Here is a 14,586-nt window from a genome sequence, read left to right as displayed (position 1 = left end):
TGATGAAACAGAGTAGGATTTAGAAGTTCAAGGTAAGAGAACGACCCAGAAAGCATCCTGCAATGCAGAGACTACAGTCAGTGGAGTTGTTGGGTCGTGACTATAAGGCAACCTGCACTACACCTCTGTATGATTAGATCAGGGTTATGAAATCTGTTGGCAGATAAGAGGACAGAGCATATGAATGCTTTTTATTCAGGAGCTGGATTGTATTATACAGCCAAGTTTTTGCTGGGCTATATGAATTTTTTCCAGGGACCGGATCAGGCATGCAGATAACCAGAGATTTCTAATTTCCAGCATATGACTGCACTGTGCAGTTTTATGTTTTAATTTTGGCTTTGAAAAAGACTTGGTATGCAACCCTTGGTGAAGCCACATCACTTTTGAAAACCCAAGTTTTCTCAGTGCCTATGACAGCATCAACATACTGCGGTGCCCACAATTTCCTCTGCAATCTGCAAGGATAGTGTGATTACTCATCCATTTCACCAGGATATAACTAGTTCTCACCATAATGTATTTAAGCCTCACAAACTTCTTGGAGAAAAAGCATATGGAGCTTTAAAGTACTTTCTTCTCCTGGGTTGGGGGCCTATCTATTGAAAGAATGGGTCAAGTTTCACTAGACATGCTCTTAACAGCTGATATTAGTTACTGGAATTACACAGTTTTCCATGTCTTTTATCTGGAGGATGACTGGATTCACACAACATTTCAAACCAAAATGATCTGTGAATTAAAGGATGTTTTCCCTCATTCTTTGTAATATAGTTCTAGAAATCTATTCCTGATATTCAGGACAGGCCCACAAGAGGTAAAGATAGTTTTTATATCCATTTTACCACATGGTCAATCAGCTCCTATTAATGATTTTCAGTCTCACAAGGTAAAATACATACCAGGAGCTATTTTATGACATCTCACTAGATGCAGAAAGCACAGAGAACTCAGCTTTGTTGCTCTTAAAATATTAATTCAAACTCACAACCATGTGCAGACCCCATTCTTAATGGAGTATCACATTCAGTTTCTTTCTTTCCTTATGTATACTCTGGCTTCTGGAGAGTCACACTAACAATAATACTGTCCAAGTGTCTTGTACACCAGATTTACCTTCTGTTCCCTATTTTTAGGGGATTTGCACACCAATTCAGCTTAAGCACAGAAGATGAAGAAGCATTTTACTATGTTATTCTACAAATAAAAGCATTCTATGTGAAATCTCAAAAATCAAAGGCTGCTTTTCTTTCAAATAGCTTTTGCAATTAATAGGAGCATTAGAAATCAAATTTTTTTCTCTGAGGAAATGATACCACAAAAGATGGATAATATTTCTATGGTACCATTGGTACTATAGTAGCACTTAAGTACCTATAAAATAGATACTTAAGCATTTTATATCTCTATAGGCAGCTTTAGATAGTTATGGAAATTTAAGAGGCTGATTTTAGTTAATATTTTAACTATTGATCAGCTGTATCATGTAGTATTAGTAAGGACAATGACAATACTAGGCCACTTTCTTTTTGGAACTTTTAACCTCTGCTTTTAAACATTCCATTTAAATTCTTACCTGTCTTTATAACAATTTTTAGGAACTCAAAAGACCAGAACTGTCCACTTCAAGACCCACAGTGAAATATTCTAAACATTCACACTACCTGGAGTCAGCAGAAACAGTTTGCAAGTAACTTAGAGATTCATAAGCTAATTGCATTCCACATTTTTGCCTCTTTTTTCCTCTGAGGACTAGATATGTTATTTTTGCAAGGGCAAAGGAATGAAGGACAGAATCCAGCTCTCAAATGTCTATTTCTAATTATGCTAACTAAACTGGGAGTCCTATTTGCATGAGGCGACAAAATCAGCATACACAACTGTGGTTATGTTGATAGCCATACATAGAAACACACATATGCTTGGCCACATGCATTTTTAGGGGTTCATGTTAAAGTACATTCAGAAATATTTATAGCACCAGAGGGAGGGGGAGGAAATCTTTCATCCCTCTTGTTTTTCTTTGCTCACATCTTCGTTTTTCTACTAAGATTTAAAAAAAAAAAAATAAATTAGATTTTTCCTATTCATTCCAGTTACTGAAAAACCTTTTGTTTTTCTTGCTCTGTCTGCTACATGCTGCTGAGTAAGTCACAGGTAGGAAGTATCACAGAATCAAAAGGTACGTTCGCTGAGAACATCCTTGCAACTCAGTTTGTGGCAGGAGAGAAAATGGAAGGCTCGAGGAGCGATTCCGAGTGCCTGCAGTTCGCTTTTTCATCAACGGGAGGTGCAGGTTTGTAACGCTTCAGAAAACCCAAGCCTCGCTGCCTGGGATGCTCGAGGTCACACTCTCCGGGCTGAGCGGCTGCAGAAGCGTTCAGACTTCACGCTGTCATTGAGTGGTTTAGGGTGACGCTGCGGGCAGACACTGGAGCTCATTTGCTTACAAATATCTCTGCAGGACAAAGAAGCTGGAGCAGATTCTGTGCATCTCTCAGTTTTACGGTAATATTGATCCATGTAAAGGTCACCAATATTTCTGCATGTTTTACCAATTCCATCATTCCTTTTATTCCTTTCTTGTGTACCTGGAGGGTACCCTATTAGCTCCCCTCATCCCTCCTGTCCAGTTTTGCCCTTTAAGACTTCAATTAGGCCAAAACCCCCCATATATCCCCCACAGGACCACATTTCCTAAGAACTAAGTATGAGTTTCACAGAAAAATAAAACTAGACAGCATAGGAAAGAACACCTGCAAAGAAGTCACGCATGAGCCTTTGTACTGTGTGAGCTCCTTAACTGGCAATATAAATCCTACTTTTCCCCTCAGTCTTCAACATCAGCTGTTGATATACTGTATTTTCAATAGTCTGTCACAAACATTTCTCAAAGCAAATGGATTAGTTTCATTTTAGCTTTGCCAAAGAAATGATATAACCTGAATGATTACTTCTAGAACCAACTCACCCAGAACAAAATAGCTACTCAGAGTAAATGGGGACAAAGCTAAGGAGTGAACCTGTGAGTGAAACCCAGACCCAAAGACTCCATAGGCTGCAACTGAACCAGAAACAAACACTTCTCCATGGGTCAGCAGGGACTGATAGCCCTCCCAGGTCCACAGATGTGGGGGGAAGCCCCAGGTGAGGCTGGTCAGGGCCACTGAGAGTTTTTAGTACAGCTGGTAAAGTGTGTGAGGTGATTGAAGTGATGCAACTGGGCAATCTTTCTCTGTATTGCAGTTGGTGAACTTCAAGTTACAGCGAGCTCTGGGAAAAGGATGGTTTTCTTCTTATGGTTCCTCAAATAAAGTTTCAAAGACCCTCATGGTCTAAAGTTCCCTGAGCTTCAGCTCTGATCCAGAGAGGAAGGTGACATCATTATTTGAGCCTTTGATACTCTTCACTGTTCTTTTTGTGGTGACCTCTTACAAAGAGCAGCTATCCATAGCAGTTTTTTTCCAGAATCCTTCAACATAAATTATCAGAATGGCTGCAAGGATGCTCAAAGGCTTTTGTCCACAGTCCATATTGAATTTCTTAAGCTTATTTCTTAAGATTTACTAGGTAATTTTCTGAGAGGAAAAAATAGCATTGACAGCCCCCAAAACTGCCCACGTATGCCCTACAACGGTGTTACCCATACAGATGGAGCAGCTCCCTTCCCTTCCTTCAGTGTTCTTACCTGCACACTGGGGATGTGTTAGAGCATGGGGCAAATTCATCCCTCACCATGGTTGCCTCAGTTTCTCTGTGTGTCCATATAGGTATTTTTGGATGGGTTAAATTTGATGGACATCTGTGAAATATTCGTTATAATTATTGTAACTAAAAAGCTGCTGTTTAAAACAAAACAGACAGCTCAAAATCTGTTGCAGTTTTTTCTATTTCTTTTCCCCCTCCACCCCCATCTCTCTCTGAGCTGTGAATAGGAGTCTTGGGTAGCACGAACTGAGAGGTGTTTGAAATGCAACATTCTCCATCCTTCTGAGTCATTGCTAGCCATCAGATGCTTTTTTGAACACTTGTTTTCATTGCTATACTTTGAAATCAAATATGGCCTCATGTTATATTCTTATTAAAAACTCATCCCTTTTAAAAACCTAAAACCAAGCTGTTCTCTCTTTATTGCAGACAAGTCATTTTAATAACAAAATCTGTGTGCATAAAATGAAGCACCTGTTTGTTTTTCTCTAAAACAAGCCCGGCAAACACATCCACAGTTTTACAGCTATAAACAGAAATTGATGCATTTTTCATCTGTGTTTGAATGAAGCAGGAGAATCATACAATGGGTTGGAAGGGACCTTAAAAACATCTTGTTCTAGCCTCTTCCATAGAATGGGTTGGAAGGGACCTTAAAAAACATTCTAACCTCTGCCATCTTATTCTAGCTAGATGCTCAGAGAGTGGCAGCGTTTTTGCAAAGCTCCAGTTTAATCATCTCAAGTGTTTCTTGTGTTCTGATGGTTTCACGAGCGCTGCCTTCACACGAAGCCCTCCCACACAGGCGCCAGCCCGTTCCCAAGTACCGTGCCCAAACCGTGGTGCACTGACTGAAGGGTGTGGCTGTGAGGATCAAACAGTGCAGGTGTAGTAACCAAGCCATGCGGGCCCTTCGATCACACCTCACCTGTCCGCTGCAGCGCTGCACAGCTGGAGGCCGTGGATGCCACAGGGACGGTGGCACCGTGCCGGCGGCACGGGCTCACTGACCGCGGGGCGGGCTCACCGGGCTGCGCATCCACCCCGGCTGGGCCACGCAGGTGTGCCAACCTGCCGCACACAGACGCAGCCCCGCGGCAACCTGAACTGCTGTGGTCTTGGGAGCGAGCCCCGTTCCCAGGTCTCTGGGCACAGACACCAGTGCCCTGCCATCCCGATCCCGGCCCCCTCGGCCCCTCGCAGCCGCTGGACTACATCTCCCAGGATGCAGTGCGGCGCCGGTACCTTTAACGCCCCCTGGCGGCAGCACGGGGCGCTCCACAGGCGCGGCGGGCGGGCTGAGGCGAGCGGAGCCCGGGCGGCGTCGAGCGGGGCGAGGGGCGCGGGCTGGAGCCGCTGCCCACCGGCCCCAGAGCCGGGAGGGGCTGCGGGAAGGGTTAGTGCGAGCTCGCCTGTGCGAGGAGCCGCGCCGCAACCATGGGGAACCGCGGGATGGAGGATCTCATCCCGCTGGTCAACCGGCTGCAGGACGCCTTCGCCGCCATCGGGCAGAACGCCAACCTCGACCTGCCGCAGATCGCTGTGGTGGGGGGGCAGAGCGCCGGCAAGAGCTCCGTGTTGGAGAATTTCGTCGGGAGGTGAGCGGGGCTGTCCCCGGGGGCGCGGGCAGAGCTGCCGCATGGCCAGCGCGGTGCGGGGGCAGCGCCGCGGGGTCCGCGGGCAGCGCGGTGCGGGAGCAGCGCGGGCAGAGGCTCCTCACGGGCAGCGCCGTGCGGGAACGGGCGCAGGGGCAGCGCGGGCAGAGCCGCCGCACGGGCAGCGCGGTGCGGGCACTCTGAGCGCGGTGCGGGCACGGCGCGGAGCGGGAGCAGCGCTCCGCTCGCAGCTCCTCTGCTCGGCGCGTGTGTGTGCGCGGGCAGCGCTGCAGGACGCCCGGGCGCTGCGGTGCAGGGGTACGGGGAGGCGCGGGAGCCGGGAGCGAGGAAGGGAGGGCTCCCCGCCTGGGGACATTCCGCAGCGGGGTCCCCGCCACTGCCGCACCTTGGCGGCCGGTGGGAGCCCCCCCTTGTCCTGGCTGTTACATAACGGAGGGGAGTGAAGTGGCCGTGGGGGCCGGCCCCATCCATCCCCTGCTCGGTGCGGGGCTCAGAGATGGATGTTGTCGCTGCGGGGGGGTGATGCGGAGGGTGTTTAAGTTTAATCTGCTCCGTCCCCCTCCCCCAGCCCAGGCTCGCTGTCCTCCATAGCGGATGCCATGTCGGGAGCTGCGGGGAGGCTATAGGAAGGACGGGGTTATAGCTCTCCTATATGCTCAAATCCCCGGGTGCTACCATTTTGTGACAGGCAGTATACTGATGCCTTCCCTTCATGTGACCTTCGCATTCATCATCTGCAACTTGAGTAAATTGCAGACCTCGCTGCTTGGGTATCTGCTCCAGTGCAGACACACAACACCTGGGCGGGGGGGGCGGGGGCTGGGGTGTTCCTCACCTTTTTCCTGGCCTTGTTAATTAATTGTATTAAGTTATATGTGGGTTTTAGTTATCAAGGTGTTTGTTTATGCTGTGAGGAGCACGCAGGTTTCTGGTGACTTGCCTTAAAAAGCAGTGACTGCTGATACCTGGTCAGATGCTTGCGTGGGTTTTTCTCTTTCAGCAAACTGCATTTGTGACAACATCTATTGGATCTCATTTCCCTACCCCCACTTTTTCTTTTAAGCTGTTTGCTGTTGGATGGCTTATAGAGCTTTTCCACTGTCAGAAGGGTCTGTGGTGTGGATTAACTGCTTATTTAGCTGCAAGTAGCCTCAAATTCTGGACCTGTGCAAGGATATCTTTGAGCAGTGAGTGCAGGGTGTGCTGGGTGTACTATGAGGAAGGCACAGGGGTTGCATCTAGTGCAAAGAAAGCATGGTCAAAATAAAAATTTTTCTTCTCTGCCATAGATCAAAGAGTTTTGAAAAAATAAGAATACAAAATTTAAAGAGTTTGGCATCTCTTCTAGCTAACTTCCAAAGGTCCATGCAATGTACGCCCCAGACATGCTGGGATCATGCCAAGGGCAGGACATTGCAGAAACACATTCTACTGAGCCTCAGGTCATAGTCCAGGATCCACTTGTTTGTCCGTAGTCACAGAAAAAAATAAGGATTCCTGCCACCCAAATGAAAAACCTGGGCTGTAGCTTTCGAAGAAGGGGGAAATGGATCTTCTGAAATCTTTGAGCAAAATGGGTTCACCTGTTGGTTCTGCTGTTTTCATGCTTTCTAGGTACTGGCAGTCAAACCTCATAAATCCATTTTAGAGGATCTGTGCAGGCAGTGCTGCAGTGGTGTTGTAGATAATGTAGGGCTGCTGAGCCAGAGGGGGATTTGTTGGAGGAAGGACAGTTGGTGTATTGGGGTAAACTGCTCCTCTCCTTTAGACCAACCACACAAGAGGATTTACTAATCCTTGGTGCATCTCCACTGGCACCAATTTAGAACCAGGGATTTTATCTGCTTGGTGGAAAATATATGAATTCAATTATCTTCTGTCTCTTTCTGATGACTCCTGTCACAGGAGAACTTATGACCTCACCGTGTCCCATCAGCTGTCTCTCTAGGAGCAAGTTACAGTGCTGTGGCTTTTAGAAAATGAAATAATTAAGGGTCCCCTGAGCAGGAGCTGAGAGCTGTCTGTAGAAAAGCGTTTAGAGGAAATAATTGGAGGGGAAATGGAAAATGTCAGTGTGAAGAGGTCTTTCTCCATTTGATACCCCTGAGTGCTGGCTAGTTTAGACTGGTAACTTGAGACCTCTTACCACAGAATGTATGTGTATATGCTGCAAATCCCAATCCTGTTAAAATAATGTTGGGGCCCTGCTGTAATGTATAGTCTCTTTTCTTTCTGTGTGGCTATTGGAAACCATGATAAGGAGCTATGGAAATAGTATCCAGAATGAGCATGGTTCTTCAGTGTAATTGTGATAAGGGCTGTTTTCTTGTCTGAACAGTCGTAAGAAGAAATTGTGTGTAGACCTACTGTGTACAAATACAATTATTGCTGTGGTGTGGACATGACATATGTCAGTGCTCCAGCTTGATACCAGGATGGTGGTGCAGCTATTGCTCAGCAGCTGCTCGCTGCACAGGGAATGTGAGTGCTGATGAGTTTCTCTCTGAGTGGATGGAAATCTGTGCAAGAACAAATGCTGCTGTGGTTGGTACTGGCTGATGGGCATGATGCAGACACTTCAGCACAGGGGCTGGGGGCCCCAACAGGGCTGGTTTCCCTGCTCAGGACCCGTGGGGCTGCTTTCAAATTGTCATCAAATCACGTTTCCCTAACAGGACAGCACACCTGCCCCCTGCCAGACCTGTTTTGTGGCTATGCAGGGCTTCAGTCCAGGGTGCTGCAGGCACCTTGCAGTAGCACTGAGTCCCACACTCAGTGCAAACCTGCAAGCAGGGAGGAGTGATCCTGCCTGCAATCAGTGTTTAGTTACGTGTCTTACCAAACAAATATTTTTCTCCTCCTGAATTCGATGCCTTAGTAGTTGCTGCTAATTGCGTTTTCAGTGACACTTACTCTGCTGTTAACAGATTATCCAACAGTGCAGAGCTTGTATTTATAATACCAGATGTCAGTGTGGCTGCTATGTGTGCTTTTGCTGCTGGGGTCTCACCGTGGTGGCTCAGATACTGGCTGGTGGTGATAAAATTGCTGAAGAAAGAAGAAGCCATGTAGAAGCCAGACAGGTGACACATCTGTCCACAGACTGGTTTGTCCTGAGCCCCAGAGCTGGAAGGAAGGTTAATTGGGTGAGCTCCAGGCATTTCCTGTTGGTGTGGTTATAAGCTTGAAGGATAACTCAGGTTGGAAGGGACCTCAGTGATCATTTAGTCCGTTCTTAAGGTGTTGTTACTTCCCTACAGCCTCCTTTTCTAAATAAATAGGTCTTGGAGCAGGCAACTGTACCAGCAGAATTGGTCTGATAAAAAGAACAAAGCATGTGGTATGTGCTAATTTGACTGAAGAGCCCAAATGACTGAGGAGGTTGTATGAGACAGCCCACAAGGCTGTTTGTATAATCATCCATGTTCATGCCACTCTTACTTTACCATGTGAAAATAACAAATATGCTTTCTTTAAATCCTGTGATCTCAGAGCACTGTTACACAAATCTTTGGGTTTCTGGGAGTATTACTGTTACCTGTGCTTTACAAACAGGAGAACTGTGTTCAGCTGGTTCCTGGAATGGCTGTGCCTGGTGGTGGTGGTGTCTGATCCAAGGCAGGGTGCTGCTCAGCCCTGCTCAGCTGCATTGCTCTTCATGAGGAAAACAAGGCACCTCTGACTTCTCCAGAACAGATGGTTTCAGGGGGCTGCTGAGGAGGCAGTGACTAAGGGCTGGGAACAGTGGGTGGAAGGACTTGAATGGAGATGAAACCATCTTGTTTATCATCAAGGGACCTAAGCAGTGCCAAACTTGAGCGAAGTGAATCGGTGTTTACTTGACCCCAGACCTGAGCTGGAATCTGGTACCCCATAAGCATCTTCTCTTGGAAGCTGTGCACCCAAACTAGGGGTACTTAGCAGTCTGTCACCAGGCTCTGATGGTATATGCTGAACTCCCTGACTGTTTGTGTGTTGCCTGGAAGGAATCAGGAGACAGGTGGGGCCTAAACTCAACCATGTTGGGCTAACCTTGCCTCTCCTAACACAATGAAATTTCCACATGGGTAGAAGAGCAGGGAAAATGCAGCACTGCAAAGTCAAAAGGCTGAATACTCATTAGGCATAGCTGCAGTAATTGCTGTGACAAAATCAGGCACGGGCCTGGCAGCAAGTGTCTCTTTGCCTTTCTGTGTCCCATACTGGTGATGCAAAGCTAGATCTTGAAGCCACAGGGTTGAGTTTGGCTTCAGGTATAATGACTCTGAGGAGCAACTTAATACCTTCCGCAGCCATTTAGAGATAAATACACCCCCAAGATATGATAAGGTAATGCCTTCCTTGATAACGAATGCTTTGCTTTGTTATGAAAAGCTTCCCCAGCAAAATACCTTCAGAGACCAACAGCAGTGTTTAGCAGCTATGTAGAAGTGAAGGATCCTAAAGGGATGCATAGAGAGATCCAGATACTTGGCCTGTTCCTGCAGGAAAACTTTTGTTGATGGTCTTTGTACTTTTAAGTTGCTCAGGCTTCTGCTGCAGTATGTGGTTTATGAGCTTGAGTGTTGAGGACTGAGTGTTCAAATCTTGTGAAATAGCTACATCATGTATAGATTGGGGATGTCTGTTGTACTGGGCAATGCTGAGCATCGCTGCAGTACTTCAGGAGCAGATTTAAATTTAAACAAGAAGATACATTCATGACGTGCTTTGGCCACAAAAGAGGTTCTTAAGAGTGATTCGTCAAAATTTTTGAGGGTTCTGATTTGAGATGTGTGCTGGCAGAGAGATGATTAATTGCAAATCACAGATCTTTAATTGTTGTATGATGAATGCATCTGTGAGCCAGTCAAGTGCTGTTGTCTATTTGCAGGTTAAAAACACAGGCACTGCTTGTGAGCTGACTTATTTAGGGTTGCAGTGGATGGTGCAAGAGCCAGGAGTAGGATTCTGCTGCTTAGAGAAATAAACTGTGGTCAGATAAGTCCTTCAAAGGGCAGCCAATCTTTGGTCTCCAGTGAAGAAAATACCGGTTTTCATCTTGAATTAACCGGGGAAGGAAGAAAATATGGAACACTGGGGGAAATGGGTAATGTGTTAGAGCAGACCCCAAGATAAAATAATTTAAGAGAAATCCGTAGAGATCTGAGCAAACACTTGTGGGAGGAGGAGTGCTAGAAGAAGATGCATAATTAAATTAAGTTAAAACATAACATAACATGGATGGCTGTGAGGGAAAACCCCGTGAATCTCCATGTTCGTAGATGCAGCAGCAGTGTCTGCTTGTGTTTGTTGTCAACTTGTTTCAACCCCAATCCTATCGGGGTTGGCTCAAATAAGTGCAAGTCTAATATTTTTTCTACTTCTTGCAGCAGTTACATGTTCTCTGCAGATCTTTCTAGCTGTATCTTACAGCTTAACCCTTTAGTGATGATCTTGTACTTCTGATAACTGCCCACTAGCCTTATATTCTCTAGAAGAAGGGATCTTTAAGGCATGTCTCAGATCATATCAGAATTTACCTGGGGAAAGGAAACCAGCTGCAGTCCAGTGGGGAAGCTGGTGCTCAGTGTGGTGCAAGTTGGTGTTTGGACCTACTGGTGCATGAAAATGACAGGTTGCCTTGTCATTGCTGGAATTCATCACCTGATAGCTGACAGATCAGGGATGCTGCATTTCCTTGTGGACTCTTCCTTGTTAGCACGATAATCCTCAAGTTGAGGGTCATAGAACATCTTGAGTTTTTTTTATTAGTTCTTACTGTACTTTGAGATAAGTACATGTGGAATTTTTTGTGTTTCCTCAGTAAACAGGATGCAGTGATACAAGACTGTAAAGAGGGAACAGAACCAATGGGGAAAGGAGTCTGAAGTTCCCAAAAGCTGAACTGTCAGGTGCTCCTGTTTTTTAAAACTTGGTGTGCTTATCACACAGTCAAAAAACCTTAATAAAACCAGGCAAAGCAAAGATGACCTCTTGTTTTTAAAGGCTACTGATTGTTTTCAGAAGCCATTCAATATCTGTCTGGGAATACCAAGCCAGGTCCTTGACCCTGACTTTTCCAGATGCTCAGAGCAGCCAGAACCCTGCTAGACTTAAATTGAAGGAGTGGGAGTCTGTCTGCAACACCTCCTATCTGAGGCAGCTTCTGAAAATGTTATTCTAAGGCAGGAAGTTAATCCCCTTCCTGATCTGGTGAATTCCTGAATGTCCCTACTTTGTACTCCAGGTTTGGGGCTGTGTGTACAAGCGTGAGGAAAAATTCTGAATAAGGTTTTTTTAAGATGGATCTTTTTGAGGAGAAGTGGAAGCAGCTTACAACTTAGCATAAGTAAGAAAACAGTTCTTGCTGTGTTCTAGCTGCTGGGGTGAAACTTATTATGATGCCTTGAGCACTGAATTTATTGGACAAGAACAAACCCATGTGTGCTCCACCCCTGTGGAGCAGTACTTAGTTTAAGCCAGTACTTAGTTTTTTGTTTCAGGCAGTGCACGAGTAGTAAAACCAGAAGAGTTAGTGAAGGGGTGGCAGGCAGTCATCCAGAAGCATATGGTGTTCAGCCTATGTGCCCAATGTAAAATTGGTTTTGAGGCAGTGTCTGTGAAGGCAGATTTACTGATAATGTGCAAGGTAAACCTACTTCCTTGATATGCCACTAAAAAAAAACACCCCAAAAACTTTGGGTGTAATGCTTTCCTCCTTCTTGGACTCACAGATCTGTAGCCATATGAGTCAGAGTACTGCTAGTTGGAAGGAGAGATGAAATTAAATCTGGTCCAAAAAAAACCAAACCCCAAAACCAGAAGTCTAGTCATGCATGGTGGGAAAAATAGCTTACTAGTGGGACAATTTCTCATTCTACTTGAAGTTTTTTCCTCCTGGTCTCTGACCTGGTTTTGCACATTCTGATAGAGAGTGGAATCTCATGGTTAAGGAATATTGTCTCTCATGTTCAGCCTTGAGGTATAATTCTGTTCTTTGCTCTGAAGCTAAATTCTTAGTGATTAATTTCATACCTTTTTCTCCATCCTTAAAGGCTTTTGGTGTCTCCCATGACATGTAGGTGTATATCATTAATGGACACTTGAACTAACACTGGAAAAGGTTAAGCATGAAGAGAGAAACTGTTTTTCTTACCAATAAATGAAAACTCTGTAAAGATGGCACTGCAGTGTCTGTCTGAGCCCTTGCAAAGGCTTGCCTTCTATCTAGAAGTGTTGTGCCAAGAACTTAAACTCTTTGTGCAGGTTGGTTTGCTCAGTATTTTGCAGGTTACTTAAGTCTGCTCTGCAGAGGTGGGGTCTGGTGCAGCCACCTTTGGCTGCTGGCATAGATCAGGTGCAGGATTTGGGGAGTGAGGGTGTTCTTAGAAAGCACTGGAAATGAGAGGCTGTCCTAGATGGCCTGATAGCACTTGAATTTGTGAGCATGGCCTTTCAGGGCAGGGATGGGTAGCACAGCTCTACAGAGGAGTGAGCCCAGGTTTTTGTACCTAGGGACTTTCAGTGCTTGCATGTTCTGGTCAGGTTTGGAGGTGGTCAGCCTGCAAGCAGGTACTGATTCTGGAAAAACTGCAAAAAAGTTATTTCTCTTAATTTACATTTATCTGTGATCCATCTAAAGCACACAGCATGCCTATTTTGGGGTGACTTGATAGAGTTTAGTAATGCAAGCTAGATGTGTTGCTCAGAACTAACTACTATAGATAATGGGTTAGCTGCAAAGAGAGGGCTGAGAACATTCAGTGTTTACTGACGAACAGGCAAGACTGCATCAAAACACTGATAGGCAACTGAGGGCACAATTTAAAGGTAGATATTTAAACATTTATTCCAGGTGACTCATTGATACTTTGTAGTTAGGTCCAGCTTTGTTTTCCAAGTCCATTAGTGAATATTTTAATAACAGTTGAATATCAAGTGGCTCCACAGTTTTCTTAAGCTGTCTTATGTAGGTGGGCAGACAGAACAATTAAGTTGCTGGTGTTTGCTTCCTTTGTGACCTTCAGGTTTGTCACAGCTCTGAGCCTGGTGCTGACTCTAGTAGATAACTGCTTTGCTTTCCTTCAAGACACAGTACAGGAATAATGAGCCCTGAGTCTGAAATCTAACAGTGTCTCTGTTTTCTCCAGAGCATCTGACATGGAAAGTTTTGGCAGACCCAGCCATGACCAAATGGAAGTGAGATGGTCCCTGGTTAGTAGCTTCTTGCAATTCAGCATAGCATGCTTTTGGGAGCTTCTTGGAAGCAGACGTTATGCAAGCTCCTCAAGCTGTGTCTTGCTGACTGGAAGCAAACTTGCCAGCTTCTGCCATTTTTCTGCAAGTCTTGTGACTTGTGTGGCTTTTCTTAGAGCCCTGGCCACAGCAATTGAGCGAACAGAAGAGCAGTGTAGCTTTTGTATTGAAAACAGCAATTTCTGACATGGAGGTTTGGGGGTATTTTTTTCTCTAAAAGATGCTGTTTCCCTAAATGCTTCTGGAGACAAGTATAAAGAATCCCAAAGCTTCTAAGACCTGCATTGTCATCTCTTCCCTTCCTAAAAATCAGGGCTTAGTCTCAAAACTATAAGCTCTACTAAAATACTCGTGTTGCAGTCGCAATGAACAATAAATGAGGTTTGGAATAAACCCAGTACCTCACTTGTGACGGAAATGGGAATTGAACTGCAGTCTCTGGGGCTGAAAATACTATTTTAATAATGTATTGCCTCAACAGTCTCCTTTAACTCTCCCTTTCCTGTTTCTTATGGCTTTAGGCTGTGTTGTTGCAGCTGTGTGGAAGGGTGAAGAGTTAATACAACCATAACAGACATGGGAAGTGCTTGGCTCCTGTCTGCCTGCTCAGACTGTCATTTTGGGGTTGGGAAACACTCTTGCTGGAAGAGTGGCCAGTGATGTGTGTGATGCCTAAGAGAGGACACGGCCAGTGTTAAACTGATACTGCTGTGGATTTTGGCTGCAAAGCCAGGCAGTGCTGCTGTAATGCTGGATAAAAGCTGATCATAAATTGCAGCTGTATTTCAGAGTAGTTTTTCAGCTGCATTCAGACCCTTTCTCATATCAATAGGCAGAAGTCTACAGAGATGCTGAGCAGTCGGTTCTCAACATCTGCAAATGTTTTCACAGCACAGCTAACTTACCCTGGAGAGCACTAGGAGAAACTACAGTGTTTCCCTTTTTTTTAAAATTGAGAATGGAGATCCAGTGATGAGGGAGGCGGTGCTGAATTTTTTAGAACAAGGAAAGAGGTACCTAAAGG

The 14,586-nt window shown here is 45.4% G+C and overlaps 1 protein-coding gene across 9 annotated transcripts in view; it reads left to right on the top strand.

Annotated features, from left to right (window-relative positions):
- Nucleotides 1-5,002: 5,002 nt before the first annotated feature.
- Nucleotides 5,003-14,586, top strand: part of DNM1 (dynamin 1) — a 65,954-nt gene continuing 56,370 nt past the window's right edge. For all 9 annotated transcript variants that reach the window (XM_041474992.1, XM_041474991.1, XM_041474990.1 and 6 more), the window contains exon 1: nt 5,003-5,306. In XM_041474992.1, the coding sequence (XP_041330926.1) occupies nt 5,146-5,306 (161 nt within the window). In that variant the 5' untranslated portion in view covers nt 5,003-5,145. The remainder of the gene's footprint in view (nt 5,307-14,586) is intronic.

This window comes from Pyrgilauda ruficollis, unplaced genomic scaffold (genome assembly GCF_017590135.1).
Source record: "Pyrgilauda ruficollis isolate IOZ18807 unplaced genomic scaffold, ASM1759013v1 scaffold34, whole genome shotgun sequence".
Lineage (NCBI taxonomy): Eukaryota > Metazoa > Chordata > Aves > Passeriformes > Passeridae > Pyrgilauda > Pyrgilauda ruficollis.
The sequence above is the reverse complement of the archived record's forward strand: the minus strand, read 5'-3'. Positions and strand labels throughout refer to the sequence as shown.